This window comes from Lepidochelys olivacea (genome assembly GCF_965140295.1).
Source record: "Lepidochelys olivacea isolate rLepOli2 genome assembly, chromosome: 10".
NCBI classification, from domain to species: Eukaryota; Metazoa; Chordata; order Testudines; family Cheloniidae; genus Lepidochelys; species Lepidochelys olivacea.
The window spans coordinates 51,307,303-51,324,225 of record NC_140420.1 but is presented as its reverse complement, the minus strand read 5'-3'; the positions used below and the strand labels follow the sequence as shown (position 1 = coordinate 51,324,225).

At 41.7% G+C, this 16,923-nt stretch overlaps 1 protein-coding gene across 4 annotated transcripts in view; it reads right to left on the bottom strand.

The window, feature by feature from the left end:
- ACSBG1 (acyl-CoA synthetase bubblegum family member 1) overlaps positions 1-16,923 on the bottom strand; it is a 66,936-nt gene that overhangs the window by 10,209 nt on the left and 39,804 nt on the right. For 2 of the 4 annotated variants that reach the window (XM_084641335.1, XM_084641332.1), the window contains exons 6-11: positions 16,545-16,625; positions 13,220-13,369; positions 9,751-9,927; positions 8,912-9,093; positions 4,939-5,172; positions 3,630-3,847 (exon numbers count right to left, since the gene is read on the bottom strand). In XM_084641335.1, coding sequence (XP_084497461.1) covers positions 3,630-3,847; positions 4,939-5,172; positions 8,912-9,093; positions 9,751-9,927; positions 13,220-13,369; positions 16,545-16,625 — 1,042 coding nt within the window. The remainder of the gene's footprint in view (positions 1-3,629; positions 3,848-4,938; positions 5,173-8,911; positions 9,094-9,750; positions 9,928-13,219; positions 13,370-16,544; positions 16,626-16,923) is intronic. The other 2 variants (XM_084641333.1, XM_084641334.1) reach the window with 2 other exon arrangements.

The following is a 16,923-nucleotide window of genomic DNA, read 5'->3' as shown; positions in this document are numbered from 1 at the left end:
ATTGGTTCTCCACTTGTAAGGTAACTCCCTTCTCTTTATGTGCCAATATATATTTATGCCTGTTTCTGTAATTTTCATTCCATGCATCTGAAGAAGTGGATTTTCTACCTATGAAAGCTAATGCACAAATAAATCTGGTAGTCTTTAAGGTGCCACCGGACTCCTCACTGTTTTTGTGGATACAGACTAACATGGCTACCCCTCTGATACTTGTCTATTAAAGTAAAATTCTTTGACTATTACAATTCTCAATACATTGCACCATCCCATAAGCAAACAACGAGGGCTCCACTGCATTAAACTTGTGTCCTCTGCCTGTGCCTAAAATAAATTGTCATTTTAAATACATAAAACATTTTAAGAAATAATGTACTCATAGATTCATAGATACTAAGGTCAGAAGGGACCATTATGATCATCTAGTCTGACCTCCTGCACAATGCAGGCCACAGAATCTCACCCACCCACTCCTGCAAAAAACCTCTCACCTATGTCTGAGCTATTGAAATCCTCAATTCGTGGTTTAAAGACTTCAAGGAGCAGAGAATCCTCCAGCAAATGACCCGTGCCCCATGCTGCAGAGGAAGGCGAAAAACCTCCAGGGCCTCTTCCCATCTGCCCTAGAGGAAAATTCCTTTCCGACCCCAAATATGGCGATCAGCTAAACCCTGAGCATATGGGCAAGATTCACCAGCCAGATACTACAGAAAATTCTTTCCTGGGTAACTCAGATCCCATCCCATCTAACATCCCATCACAGGCCATGAGGCCTATTTACCGTGCACTCAGTACAGAAGAGTGCAGACAAATGGACTTCAGTGTACTATTGTAACTGAAAGCCCTACATTAAGGGACCTGATCCTGGAAACACTTTTATGGAAATGCTCAACTTTACTTATGTACTTCCATGGAAGTCAGTAGTACTACTGCTGCACGTGAAGGTAAGCACCTGTAAGTATTTGCTGAATCCATTTCTTAGTTGACAGTAGCATATTCAGTATTAACTAAGAGGCTTCTTGTCTGTATTTTAATTTGGTTCTTTGCCAAAATTTGTGGTATTGAATACAATAAGATGATAGAAACTTGACTAACTGTTTCAGTGGAATTATGTTTTTGGAGATTATCAGAATTTGCATATTGAGTAGATATTAAGTCTGGTAAACAGATGAGTCTAAGAAGGAAACAGAGGAAATGAGAAGGAAAGAAAAGGTTATGGAAAACTGACGTGTCTTATTTCTTACAAGAAACATTAGATTGTCTGACTTGTGTGCTGTGTTATGGTAAAACTACCATTTGGCAGTGAGTTGTGAGATAGGGAGAAAGTAGAATAGAGAGGAGAAAGAGGTTACCTCTGATATTCAGTGTTTACTTTTAAACCAGCTTATTGCTCCTTACACACCCCCTCTGAGATATCCTATACTTCATGGATCAGCATTTGTTTCAAACTCCCTAACTGTGATAATCTGTTGTCTCAGTGATACAAAAATAGTTATCTTTATAGTTATCAGTTTTTTAAAAACGTGAAGGGGGAAAAGCTTAACAAAGGTAGCACATTCAGTAGCTTAGTACCTGATCCCATTTGCTACTGAGCTTTATTCAATTCAGGTTTCAGAGTAACAGCCGTGTTAGTCTGTATTCGCAAAAAGAAAAGGAGTACTTGTGGCACCTTAGAGACTAACCAATTTATTTGAGCATAAGCTTTCGTGAGCTACAGCATCCGATGAAGTGAGCTGTAGCTCACGAAAGCTTAAGCTCAAATAAATTGGTTAGTCTCTAAGGTGCCACAAGTACTCCTTTTCTTTACTCAATTCAGTGGCACTTGAGGGAACTCAGGGGAAATAGTTACTCACAGGTTTGGGTCCTAATTTCACTAGTGTTCAGTAACAGCTTTGGAGGCTATAGGGCAGGGAAAGTATATAATAGGCCCATGTGTGTTTTATATACAATAGCCAGTCAGCTAAATCCACATAAATTGGCACAGTCAATACTCCACAATTATTTTCCTGGATAATATGATGTGTGTACAGAATTATTTTATGAAGTACAATTTATATTTCTAGGATGAGAGACTACACTATGCTTTATCATATCTTAAATATATGGTCACCCCTCCACAAATCAGATGTTGGTCTAAACCTTAAAGATTTCTTCCTCCTCAACTTTTCCAAACCCACCAGAGCCCCTGTAATTTTATAACTGCTGCTGCCCCACCCGCAATGAGGTTCCATTAAGGGGGTTCTCTTATCTAGCTATCTCTGACATGTGACTATTCAAATCTTAAGAGCTACTCTGGGTCAGAGATATCACAAAACATCATCATTTGTCCCTCCCATCCTTGATGCATTGAAAGTCCTGCCAGAACTCATGAGAACTGAAGACACCAGCCAGACCTGCTGAGATGGATTTCTGCAAATGGAGGAGACCTGTTCAAGGCTCAAGGATGCGGGGGCGGGGGGGAGGGCAGAGATTTATCTGACCTTCCAATATATTTTAAATGGTTTAGACTTGGACTTGAAGTTTGCCTGGAAATTCAGGCAGTATTTATTTTATCCAAACTGGCTCACTTAGCCTTAATTTATCTTTCATTTACAGTATTTATTCTTTTAAAAAATGGCACTCCCATCACTGAAGGTATAAGTGCAATGCAAACATTAACATAATCGAACTGGGCCACTTTGTTAAAGAATAACATGGGAGGAAAGGAAAAGTAACCAGAAAAGGGAAAGACAGAGAATTAAGGGAGGCCAAAATGATCACATTCAGTGCAGGCTAATTTTACTGTCTAATAAAGCCCACTAGGATTGACTGCACATGGTAATGTTATCCTGTTACAAATTCACCAGCAAGTGCAGCTACTTCCCTCATGATTCATCTTGTTTTCAGGGCTTACAGTTACTCATTACACAAGGTAGTTTAGGAAGCATCTGAACTGTGACAAAATATCACCCTTCTGAGTATGTATCTTGGAAGTGAGCTTCCAGGCAAACAAATTACCAAAACCTTCCCTGGACAACATTTCAAGCAAAATACTGTCACCAGACCCAAATATTCCTCTTTGTTTTAACTTATCCTTCTACCTTCAAAAACTAAGAGGATATTGTTCAAATGGTCTGGAAATGCGGAGCTTACAGCCATCTCAGATGTCCAGTTCCCACATGGCAGTAAGAGTACAGTGAGTTTTCCTATTTCATTAGGCACCCTCTTCTAGCATGTAGCCCCATGATTCATGACTTAATACAAAACATAGTGATTGTCTAACATTATTGTCTGAATATTTTGATCAGTCAGTAAGGCAAAGGACTTAGCAAGATTCAAAGCGGGATTGAACATTTACATGGATAACAAAACATCCAGAATTATTGTTAATGCTAACAAAGTGAATATTGGAAGGGAGATAAAACCTCATGTTGCAATGCTTAAGCCAATCTCTAAGGATGAGACCTTCATGGGAGCAGATTCTCTCACATCTACTTATTGTGAGGGCTCCTCTGAAGCACTTGGAGTTGGAGACACTCAACCAGGTGAACCACAAGTCTGATCCAATAAGGTATTCCTATGTGCTTATCTGTTGTATGACTGAACAACACTGAATAGTTACTTTAAAAAGTTGGGAGGAGACTGCTTTTTACCTTTAATTCTTCCAGTAACATAGAGGAAGCCGTCCTTGTCTTGTCTTCCTAGGTCTCCAGAATGCAACCACCCATCATCATCAATAGCTTCTTTAGTTTTATCCTCCATATTTAAATAACCCATGAAAACAGTTCTTCCCCAGAAACAAATTTCTCCATTGCCATCTGCATCCTCATTCACCAGTTTCACTTTGCAGCCAGGCACTGCTTTGCCACAGCTACAAGGGAACAAGAAGGAAAAGATTCATAAGGAATGCTAGAAAAGCCAGATAAAATATAGAGCCAACCTTTATAATATCTCATCTCTAAATCCTTGAGAAGGTATAAACAAACACATTCCCATCGTTGTTAGAAAGTTACAGGCCAGAATTTCAGCTGATGTAAAGCAGCAGTGTAAGTGGAGTTCTGCACATTTATACCAGCTGAGGATTTTGCCCTGTGTTGCTACTCAAGTGGACCTTTTGTTTCTTTTGGAGCATTAAAACACTTCTCTGTTTTAAATTTCGTATTTGCACATTATTCCCTCTTAAGTAGGCCAGCCCTTTGGTTTAATAGTTGTGCTCTGCACAGTGTGCAAGAGACCGGGTTTGACTGACACCGTGGGTCAAAGCGTGGTGGAAGCAAGATGCTCAGCTTCTGGCATGAAGACTGTCTTGAGCTGGAACACAGAGCCTTGAAGATGGGGAAGTTAAAGGAAAGAACAAAGAGAACCTACATCTCCCAAGTCTCAGTCCAGCACTGTATCCACTAGACAACACCGCCTCTCAAGTTCAAGTCTCAAGGGACATGAATCTAAATTTTACAGCAAAGCAACCTGAAAATACAGTAGCAGCTTTTCATACATTAAAAATAGAGCATTTTATTGAATTAAATATATATATATATATCAAATATATATATTTGATATTCAATTCATTCTGTCTTTTCCCAATTTTCTGTTTTCAATTTGTTGCAGATTTTTGTAGTAAAAATGCATAAATATGTGGTAGAAATTGACATGGGTGAAAGTAGAAGTTTTAGCAGCTGGGTCCAGTGCAATAAGGGCTTTTGCCACCTAAGTAGATGCGGGAGGCAACTTGGGACAGTGGGATAGAGCACAGTCAAAGTGAAGACAAAGATAAAGACTTGGCAAATTCACAGAATAATGTGAAATTCTGTATCACGACTTAATTACCCAGAAACTGCCATAAAAACAAGAAGGTGAAAGAGGGAGTGGGAAAGAAAAACAGTGGGAACAGGAGACATCATGGGCATTCTCACGTTGGCAGGATTGTTTGGTTCCTGCATGTAAAAGGTTCTGTAAAATTACCTGTGACGTCTGTAAACATATGGCCCAGACATGCAGTGCGGGCCTGTAGTCTCGCTCATCCCATATGCCTGGTACAAGGGGATGTTCAGACTCAAGAAGAAATCCAGAGTTTCTGTAGTGACAGGAGCAGCACCAGAGAAATGCTTCTGACAGTGGGAAAATCCCAGAGCACTGCGGATTTTTGCATGTACTAAGTAGTCTGCTAATCTTGTTCGAAAGGGCTTTAAATCACTGCTGAGTGGAAAAAACACAGAGAAAGACAGGGGAATTCAGAGGAAATGTAAATAATTTCCAAAACAAACCAACTTTGTGTTTCAATTACACATTCATCATTCGGGTTTGGATGTCTAGGCACATTATTTCCCATTTGTATCGTTTACAGAATGTCCTTCCCTGAATAAAGAAAAGGAGTACTTGTGGCACCTTAGAGACTAACCAATTTATTTGAGCATAAGCTTTCGTGAGCTACAGCTCACTTCATCGGATATCCGATGAAGTGAGCTGTAGCTCACGAAAGCTTATGCTCAAATAAATTGGTTAGTCTCTAAGGTGCCACAAGTACTCCTTTTCTTTTTGCAAATACAGGCTGTTACTCTGAAACCTTCCCTGAATACTAACTCCAAATACCAGGGATGCCCCAGTTTTGCAGGCTCATGAAGGATTGGTGAAATGCATTGTGGAGATCACTATTTTCACTATTCCTTGATTCTTTATCACTTAAATATGAGCTAGTTCCACCAAAATCTACAATCATTATGATAACAAGAGCCTCATTGTCTGGGCAATTTGATAAACCTATCTGGGAAACTGAAAAGTCATACAAGTAAATCAGTACAGACATGCAATGTTTTTTGGAATCTCTATGGGTATGTGTACACAGCAAAGAAAAACCCACGGCTGGCCCATGACAGCCAACTTGGCCTTGTGGGGCTTGGGCTGAGAGGCTGTTTCATTGCTGTGTAGACTTCCAGGCTCCGGCTGGAGCCTGAGCTCTGGGACCTTCCCACCCCATAGTGTCTTAGAGCCTAGGCCCTAGCCTGAGCTCCGAAGTCTACACAGCAATGAAACAGTCCCACAGCTGAGCCCCATGAGCCTGAGTTGGCTGGCCTGGGCCAGCTGCGAATTTTTCTTTATTGTGTAGACATACGCTATAGGATCTTCTCCCCTGCTGTACATAAATTCATAGTCAAGTGCTATCATGCCACAGGCCTCTATAAAACTGTTTCTTTTTGGTGAGGGAATGGAGTGATTAATCCTGAGGGCGCTGTAGATAACATAAGAACCTAGGAACAGCCATATTGGGTCAGACTTAAGCCAAAAGATGACTTTGACTCCTTCAGGGAACTGATGGGCAGGATCCCCTGGGAGGCTAATATGAGGGGGAAAGGAGTCTAGGAGAGCTGGCTGTATTTTAAAGAAGCCTTATTGAGAGCGCAAGAACAAACTATCCCGATGTGCAGAAAGAATAGTAAATATAGCAGGCGACCAGCTTGGCTTAACAGAGAAATCTTCGGTGAGCTAAAACACAAAAAGGAAGCTTACAAGAAGTGGAAACTTGAACAGATCACTAGGGAGGAGTATAAAAATATTGCTCGAGCATGCAGGGGTATAATCAGGAAGGCCAAACCACAATTGGAGTTGCAGCTAGCAAGGGATGTGAAGCATAACAAGAAGGGTTTCTACAGGTGAGTTAGCAACAAGAAGAAGGTCAGGGAAAGTGTGGGACCCTTACTGAATGGGGGAAGCAAACTAGTGACAGATGATGTGGAAAAAGCTGAAGTACTCAATGCTTTTTTTGCCTCAGTCTTCACAGACAAGGTCAGCTCCCAGACTGCTGAACTGGGCAGCACAGTATGGGGAGGAGGTGAGCAGCCCTCAGTGGTGAAAGAACAGGTTAAGGACTATTTAGAAAAGCTGAACATGCACAAGTCCATGGGGCCAGATCTAATGCATCTGAGGGAGTTGGCTGATGCGATTGCAGAGCCATTGGCTATTATCTTGTCATGCCTCACCAACCTCAGGGGCAGCTTTACCAATTTTGCCGCCCCAAGCAGTTGCCACCAAATTGCCACCGCCCCCAGGAAAGCAGCGGAGCTGCCGCACAAAAGCCGCCGCGGGAAACGGACTGCTGCCCCATTCTCATTGCCGCCCCAAGCGCCGGTTTGGAAAGCTGGTGCCTGGTGCCTGGAGCTGGCCCTGCCAACCTGACTGCCTTCTATGACGAGATAACTGGCTCTGTGGATATGGGGAAAGTGATGGATGTGACATATCTTGACTTTAGCAAAGCTTTTGATACGGTCTCCCACAATATTCTTGCCAACAAGTTAAAAAAGTACGGATTAGATGAACGGACTATAAGGTGGATAGAAAGCTGGCTAGATCATCAGGCTCAGTGGGTGGTGATCAATGGCTCGATGTCTAGTTGGCAACTGGTATCAAGCGGAGTGCCCCAGTGGTCCCGGGGCCGGTTTTGTTTAACATCTTCATTAATGATCTAGATGATGGGATGGAGTGCACCCTCAGCAAGTTTGTGGATGACTAAGCTGGGGGGGAGAGGTAGATACGCTGGAGGGTAGGCCAAAAGAAATCTGATGAGGTTCAACAAGGACAAGTGCAGAGTCCTGCACTTAGGACGGAAGAATCCTATGCAGTGCTACAGAGTGGAGACCGACTGGCTAAGCAGCAGAAAAGGACTTGGGGATTACAGTAGACAACACTGTGCCCTTGTTGCCAAGAAGGCTAATGGCATATTGGGCTGCATTAGTAGGAGCATTGCCAGCAGATCAAGGGAAGTAATTATTCCTGTCTATTCAACACTGGTGAGGCCACATCTGGTATATTGCATCCAGTTTTGGACCTCCCACTACAGAAAGGATATGGACAAATTGGAGAGAGTCCAGCGGAAGGCAACGAAAATGATTAGGGGGCTGGGGCACATGACTTATGAGGAGAGGCTGAGGGAACTGGGGTTAGTTAGTCTGCAGAAGAGAAGAGTGAGGAGGGATTTGATAGCAACCTTCAACTACCTGAAAGGGGTTCCAAGAGGATGGAGCTTGGCTTTTCTCAGTGGTGGCAGATGACAAAACAAGGAACAATGGTCTCAAGTTGCAGTGGGGGAGGTCTAGGTTGGATATTAGGAAAAACTATTTCACTAGGAGGGTGGTGAAGCACTGGAATGGGTTACCGAGGGAGGTGGTGGAATCTCCATCCTTAGAGGTTTTTAAGGCTCGGCTTGCCAAAGCCCTGGCTAGAATAATTTAGTTGGGGTTGGTCCTGCTTTGAGCAGGGGCTTGGGCTAGATGACCTCCTGAGCTCTCTTCCAACCCTAATCTGCTATGATTCCACCAAGCCCGGTATCCTGTCTTCCAGAGGCAATGAACAGAACAGGCCATCATCAAGTGATTCATCGCTTGTCATCCACTCCCAGCTTCTGGCAAACAAACGCTAGGGACACCCAGAGCATAGTGTTGCATCCCTGACCATTTTGGCCAATGACCATTGATGGACTTATCCTCCATGAACTTATCTAATTTTTTTTTAATTGCATTATAGTTTTGGCCTTCACAACATCACCTGGCAATGAGTTTAATGACCTTGGGAAATCAGATAAAAATGCATTGATACACTTGGAATGGATGCCAAAGCCTGCAACAAAGGTGGAGAAAATCTCCAGTGGAAAACTATAGTAAAGCCCAGGGCAGAAATCCATCTATCTTTAAAAATCCAGTCAAAACTAGATACCCCAGCAGAACCCGAGATCAGTTTTACGAGATGCTGCTGAACATCTCTTCCCCCCACTGATTTCTACCAAAATATAAAACTACAGTGCTGAATGCCAATTACCAGGTAAAATATCTGTGCTAGTGAGAACAGAAAGGCAATCCCCATGAAGTCAGTGGGGCTACTTGGGGATAATTGAGGGCAGATAGGATTCTTTGGGCATAGCTAAAGTAGTATTTGTTACTAAGTGTACCTTCCTGAGCAGCTTAGGTTCCTCTCTAAGCTAATGGACATGGCCCATGATAACACTTTCTTTTTCATAAATCCCGACTGAGCAGACGTGTCCTTTAATTTCTCCATGATTTTCTCCCATACTCGTGGAACTCCCATATGAGATGTTGGCTGTGCTTCTTTCAGTGTATTGACCAAGCTGCCCTGTTAAAATAAGAGAATATATTGCGAAAGTCAGGATTGGTGTTATGGAGGGTTTTTTCTTCCTAATGAACTACGTCTTGCAGCACTTATATGTATAATATCATTGAAGTCAGAGCCTATTATTTCAGCTAGATCTCCAGGTGAGCTAGAACAGTGCTTGACACAACTGTGTATGTGCTGGGGGAGCGCACAGGTGGCTTTACTCCTCCTTTCTGTCCCCCCTGATCCTGCCTACCTGGAACATTGCTTACACTCCCTCCTGTGCCAGGGGAATCCTCAAGCTGCTGCCTTAAAAAGAGCTTGGGTTCTGGCTATATTATTTTTTCATTTTATAATGTAATGAACTAACTTTGTGTACAGAGAGGGTAAGAGATCCACTATTGCTATCAGTTACAGGAGCTCTTTAGCTAAAGTGATAGAGGCCTGTGGTTTTGGAGCTGACGGAACACAGTTCTAGGCATGGCTCTGGGTTAGGGTAAAATGGGGCCTTAGGTCACTGGAGTATTGGCTCTACATCTCCCATTCAATTCACTTTTCCAGAATGGTTACACAAAACTTGCAATTATCGCCTGCATCTCCTTAAAACCAAATGCTCTACTTAGTGCTTCTGCTGGTGAAAAAATTACCTTAAATGTATATGTAAAGTACTACAGGTACCTTTAAAGCATCTGGCTCAGCGAAGTAAACTTGCTCTCCCCACTTGATTCCAGTCCAGAGGTCATATATCTGAGCAGCTATGTGGCTGAGCGGGAGGTAACTGACTATAATCTCCTGTTGGATTTCTGCTGGTTGCATATCCCCAGCTCTGCTGGCGTGTGCTGCTGTCCAGGTTATCTGTTCACATAAATAACAAGATGTTAATAGAAAAGGAGTACTTATGGCACCTTAGAGACTAACAAATTTATCTGAGCATAAGCTTTCGTGAGCTACAGCTCACTTCATCGGATGCATTCAGTGGAAAATACCTGAATGCATCTGATGAAGTGAGCTGTAGCTCACGAAAAGTTATGCTCAAATAAATTTGTTCGTCTCTAAGATGCCACAAGTACTCCTTTTCTTTTTGCGAATACAGACTAACACGGCTGCTACTCTGAAACCTGTCAAGATGTTAAATATTATTTTAATACAATTTAAGCAGCCAGTCCTGTTATGTTAGTAAACTATGACTCTGTCTGTATAATACACATGTGTTGTTAGAGATATCACTACCTTTAACAACCTATTTAGAGCAAATGAACTGCAAGGAATATAATGAATTGGTGGCAGTCTGTTTTCCCCCTGCTGCACTGTAAGCACTACAATTCCTGCCTTACATACACAATGGGTATTGTTGACACAATTAACCTCACCAGAGGGCCTATGGACTGAACAGACAAAGGAACTGAACTACACCTTCACAGAATCATAGAAATGTAGGACTGGAAGGGACCTTAATAGATCATCTACTCCAGTCCCCTGCACTGAGACAGGACTAAATATTATCTAGACTATCTCTGACAGGTGTTTGTCTAACCTGTTCTTAAAAACCTCCAATGACAGAGATTTTACAACCTCTGTAGGTAATTTGTTCCTGTGCTTAACTATCCTGATGGTTAGGAAGTTTTTCCTAATATTTAATCTAAATCTCCCTTGCTGCAATTTCAGCCCATTATTTTTTATCCTGTCTTCAGTAGTTAAGGAGAACAATTTATTACCCTTCCCTTTATAACAAGCTTTTATGTATTTGAAGACTGTTATGTCTCCCCTCTGTCTTCTCTTTTCCAGACTAAACAAACCCAATTTTTTCAATCTCTCCTCGTAGGTCAGCTTTTCTAGACCTTTAATCATTTTTGTTATTCTCCTCTGAAGTTTCTTGAGTTTGTCCTCATCTTTCCCACAGTGTGGTGCCCAGAACTGGCCACAATACTCCAGTTGAGGCCTTATCGGTGCTGAGTAGAGCAGAAGAATTACTTTTCGTGTCCTGCTTTCAACATTCTTGCTAGACATCCCAGAGTGGTGTTTGCTTTTTTTGCAACAGTATTACATTGTTGACTCATATTTAGTTTGTGATCCACTATAGCCACCAGATCCTTTTCTGCAATACTTCTTTCTAGACAATCATTTCCCATTTTGTACTTGTGCACTTGATTATTCGTTCCTAAGTGTACTACTTTGCATTTGTCCTTATTGAATTTCACCTATTTATTTTAGACCATTTCCCCATTTCACTCCTAAAGATGGCCCTTCCCAGTCAGGCTTGAGGAACACTGGGAGATCCATGAGGGGAAGCTTGCACTGTTTCTGCTTGTGCTGCTGCCCCATAGGCATTGACTTTGTGGGTTCTCCAGGGCTGGAGCACCCACAGGAAAAAATGGTGGCTGCTGAGCACCCACCGGCAGCCCCCCTATCAGCTCCCCCTTACCGCCTCTCGCCCGTTGGCAGGCCCCATGGATCAGCGCCTCCCCCTCTATCTCTACACCTCCCACCCACCGCAGTCAGCTGTTTCACAGCATGCAGGAGGCTGGGGGGAAGGCGTGAGGATGCGGCGCGCTCAGGGAGGGGGCAGAACTAGGTGCGAAGAGGTGGGGGTGGGAAGAGGTGGGGTGGAGCAGGGGCGGGAAGAGGCGGGATGGGGTGGGGCCTTGAAGGAAGGGATGGAGTAGGGATGGGGCTTGGGGCAGAGCTGAGGGTCCAGCACCCCCCAGCATTTTGAAAAGTTGGTGCCTGTGTGTTGCCCTGCTCTGGGTAAAGAGGACTCCCGTGTCCAGGAAGGTTAGTCTGTCACCTTTCATCAGCACAGCATTTCTAGGATGTCATTTGAAACAAAACAGCAATAAATACTATAGAACACTGAGTTCGCATGACAGAAGGGGTAATTTGCTTACACAAATTCATTCAGGATCACCAGTGGTATTTATCATTAGGAATACTAGCCATGGTGTATAGGTTCAGGGAGGCTGCCCTAGGTGCAGAAGGCAATATTGGGCAAGCGCTTGTGGAAAAAGAGTACAAAGAGGCTTGACAAGATGTTTTCTAAATATGTAGCTGCATTATCAGCTTAGCATCCAAAAATCCCTCAACACGCAGTTATGTTCACACGTCAGATCAGGGTGGGGATGAAAGGGATGAAAGCCTGACCCAGCACAGGTTTAGAATAAGGGCAGAGGAAAACTTCTTTTGACTAAAGAAGGCAGCAGTACAGTTACAGGCAAAGGATGTTTTCCACTGTGTTGATCAGCATAAAAATAGCCTGCTTGTGCACAGTAGCCAGAAATAGTTTGACAGCAAAATAAAATCTGTACCAGATTCCTTTGAGACAGAAGAACACAGGATTTGCCATGCCAGATCAGACCTTTGGTCCATCATGTCCAGCATATCCTACTTCCAGATATTGCTCTGCCTACTCCCTACTTTAGGGTGAATTGCTTTCATTATCAGACCCTGTGCTCCATCAAGAGCAGAAGGTGCAATTCCAGCCAGCTCTTTTATGGGCTACACGAGTGTTCACGCAAGTTCCTTAATCCTTTCCCGCACTGCATAGCCATGTAAGAGCCAACCTCATTCTAGCCCGTGGTAAGCAGACTTTTGTGTAAAGTCTCTTTTCCGCTTGGCTTTTTGACTCTCTTTGGCACTATAGAGTTGGCTGTTTGCAGCAACATAGACACGGATTTTGTGAATAAGAGGGCTGTAGAATATACAAAACTTTTCCTATTCTTTACTAAATTAGGAGGAACTAAAATGAATGTAACTTGGAAAGGTAATAATGTTACAGATAAAGGGCCAAGTTTAATAAAACCTTGCAAAAACTTCTAATATCAGGCTGCTGTGACATTGGCTGCCTAAGGTGTATGATTCTTTTGAAGATGATCTTGAGAGGTCATTTGAAGATATTTGTGCTAACAGTGTTTTATCACACAATCAACTGCATGAACCAGAGAAAGTCATTTATAAACTCAGCTATGAGAAGAGCTTGTAGTTTCTCAGAAATATATAGTTTGGATATAATTTCTTTTGCTATTCCGTCCTTAAAACAGAGTGCCACAGTGCTTGGAGACTCCACCATGATCCCATTTTGTTCTAAAGCACAGAAATAAACACCCTCATGCTTTGAAAAGCTTTATCATAAAGCTGTGTCTAGAGTACATACATTGTCATGACTCAACATGGCTCCTTTTGGCTTCCCAGTTGTTCCAGAAGTGTACACTAGCACACAACATTGATTTGGCTTTTGAGAGCTAATAATGTCATTGAGTGTAGCATCTGGTATCTCATTTCCCAACTCCATAAATTCTTCCATCTACAAAATGAAATGGGGAAAAAACAATTCAAGGAGTCAGCTAATAGAAAGCGTGGAAATTGCAATATTTTAAGAGTCTGGAAAAAGGACAGAAAAATTAAGATGGGCCTGGTTCTTCTGACCTTTCTTAGGCAATACTCCCATTCAGGTAAATTGGAATTTCGCCTGTCTGAGGGGTCTAAGCCCAATATAGGACCACAGTTTTGATCTGTATGTCACACAGTCCCTTCTCCACAAGTTATCCCAAAAGTTTTGCATCAGCACCCCAACATACAGCTATTAAAAGTGGAGTGTGCAAAGGCAGTGAAGTTTTATTAATTCTTTAGGTGACTACTTAGGGAATAACATTCCTTTTCACTTTTCTAGTCACATGGGCTGAAAATGTGATTCAGAGCTCACGTTAGAAATGGTTTTGATTCATATTTAAAGTAAATTGTATCACAGCTTATAGTTAAAATACTAAGTAAACTGTCCAATTTTGTTGGATTTCCAATAGATTATTTCTTGTCTAGTCTATATGCAAAGAACTTTGAGATGCTAGAATGAAAGGCTCTATGTAAAAGCCAAGTATTCTTATTATTTAAATGTGTGAACAATGGCCTTAGTTCTCCACTATCTAGGGAAGATGAGCAGATGCAGGAAGCTGGCTGAAGCTCTCTGATTCAGGGCCATCCAGTCCCTGAACAAGGCAGAGCATGAGCGGTTCTACTCTAATTTATGCTGCAAGCATATGGTCCCTTTGTGCAACACAAAATTGCCTTAGCAGAATGGAGAATCTGGGCCAATATGTTCTATTGATTACTATCAGATATGTGTCGGCACAATGCATTTATATGGGTCTGAATGTAACATATACACATTAAGATCCCATTATTTCAATGTTAATAGGTGACGGAGTGGGGTAGTCACAGCATGTGGGAAAGAAAACCAAAAAGGGTTATTTTCCCACTGAAAGACTGGATTATTCATATAATGTTTACACAGCTGTATATGAGCAGTGACTGAGGGAAGCACCCCAGTTCTATACCTGGCAAGGAATCTCCCCACTACTGACTTACGGGCAAAACTTGGACACTGCACCAAGCTTGTAATCAGCAACTGGGCTTTAGGGTGGCAGTGGCAAGGGAGAATTTACATAGTTGAGAAGGATGGATCCTTCCCCTCAGGATGCACTCTGTGATCAGTACCTCAGCATTTAACCTGTAGTATTCTTCATGGCAGGGGAGCTGCCCCTCCATGGGAGAGTCTGTCTTGGGATTCCTTTTTAGTCACTGACACACCACTCATGCCCCATCCCTCCTCCAAACTCCCACCTGTAAAAGCATGCAGGAGCCCACCACAGACAACAGTTTCACGGCATATAGAGGGTGTGGACACCTTCATGGTTTCCTCACATCCTGCTTCTCCCCACATAGTGGATTGCATCAATGCCACAGCAACTGGCAATGGTGTGGGGTCCGGATTTGTTCCTATATGACTTGACTCTTCATGCCTTGTATTCTTGACCTTACTCTCTTTCACACCACAAGGCATTAATCTCTGTGCGCCTGTTGCCTAGGCTTTGTTTACTTGAACAGCACCTGCACTAGGATAGTGTTTCCATTCCACAGAGACTGAAGGGTAAAGTCACACAGATTTATGGAAATACACTGTCCAGAGGACTAGGAGTCTGTCGTAGCTGCAGCAACTGCTCATTACTGTACAATTATCTCAACTATCAATCTGTTACACACAAACCTTCTCCTATCAATAGCCTGTGTTTTATGTGACTGGGTTTTTATCAAAACTAATACACAACTATCTCTACCATTGGTGATTCGATCTCTGAGTGTCTCTGTATGGAATACAAATATGGCAACTGCCAATTCTTATCATCACAACTGATGTAACAATTATGCTCTCTCACTGAAAAAAGGTGGCAGATCTGTCACTACATCAGTAGCATTTTCAGTTACATTTTGTCCTCCACTATTAGAAAATATAAACTTCAGGTCATTTATCTCTTTCAAAGTTCTCAGACACTTGGAACTCAGTGTGAGTTCATCTCTACTGTTTACTGTTATTTAATAACAAATGTATATGATTAAATAAGCTCTTCTTTACACAGCAAATTAATTTTTCTTATTATTGCTCTGCATTTTGTATAGCACACTCTTGATATCTATGTGTCTTTGTATAGTTAAGTGTTTTATAATATGAAAAGCAATACAGAGAGAAGGAACAATGTTGGCACAAAATATGTTAAACATTTTCTCCTCACTTCTGTTACCAGTAAAATACTTTCAGTTTTGATATCTGAAGCCTTAAGAGATTTGCTTACTATTCACTCTCTACTAAATGCTGTGTAGTCTTTTTGCAATTCTTTCAGCATGGGCAATGAAACTAAGCAGGGGATTTACACTGTTAATTCACAGTCAGTTCCAAGCAGAATGCTGATTTCAATGTTCACATTAGAAAATTGTCTTCAGTGACATTTAAAAAATAAATAATGAAAATTCTTCTACACATGTTAGGTTTTGTAAAACCCTATTTTTTAAACCTAAATTTTGGGCCTATAGTTGACAATGAGTCTGATCCTTAATCTTGTCCCTAATCTTGCTGTCTAAGGACTGCATGAGCTAAAGAAGACCCTGAATACACTAGAACTAGTGTTTTATTCTTTGCATATGTAATAGTTGCTTGTATTCAACAGTTGCTTATGGATAGAAATATTTGCTACAAATACAAAGATTAGCAGAATAGGAGGTTCCATGGACAACAAAATATTGACAATGGATTGTGAGAGCACAAGCATTTTCTAGTTCCCAGATCCAGCATAATTTACCACAATTCACTAGAGCTGGGCAGACAATGTATTAACAAAACAACAACAACAACAACAAAAGTTCTGCGAGTATAGTCTCACCAGAAGTCTGGTAAATATTATGTTAATCCAATCTAGTAACTGAAACATAACACATGACCAAGCCAGCCAACCAATGTAGCTCTAATTTTGAATATCAACTATCAAACAAACGGAAGAGTAAATTAAATTAATGAAAAATTACACTGAAGTATTTTGAAGAGCAAACATATTTGAAAACATTGTTATCCTCTGGCAGACATTCCACAGACAGAAAAGAAGGTGAAATACATCAAATGAATGAATTGTTACACCACTCTAAAATTCACATACCGTATATAAATTGGGATGTCTCTCTGATAAAGAGTCATTGTATAGCACAACTGCTTTTAAGTATGGTAGACGACTCCAGATCTGTTGGGGTTTTAAAAAAAAACAGCATATAATTTATTATTCACTTGTTTCTGATTTAATTAAAAATGTCTATCAAAAGATTCCAAAAATTGAATTAGATTGATATCCACAAAAACCCTCAAACCCACCATAAATAATACAGTACTCTTCTCTAAAGCTACTCAGACCCAGTTCATCCCAACACCCCTGGGGAAACACACAGGCCTTGCAGCATGCTCTGGAGGAGACTATACCCATGCTATGTTGGACCAAGGTGCTCCAACTAAGGTTCCTCCTGAGTTGAGGACCTTAATTTAAA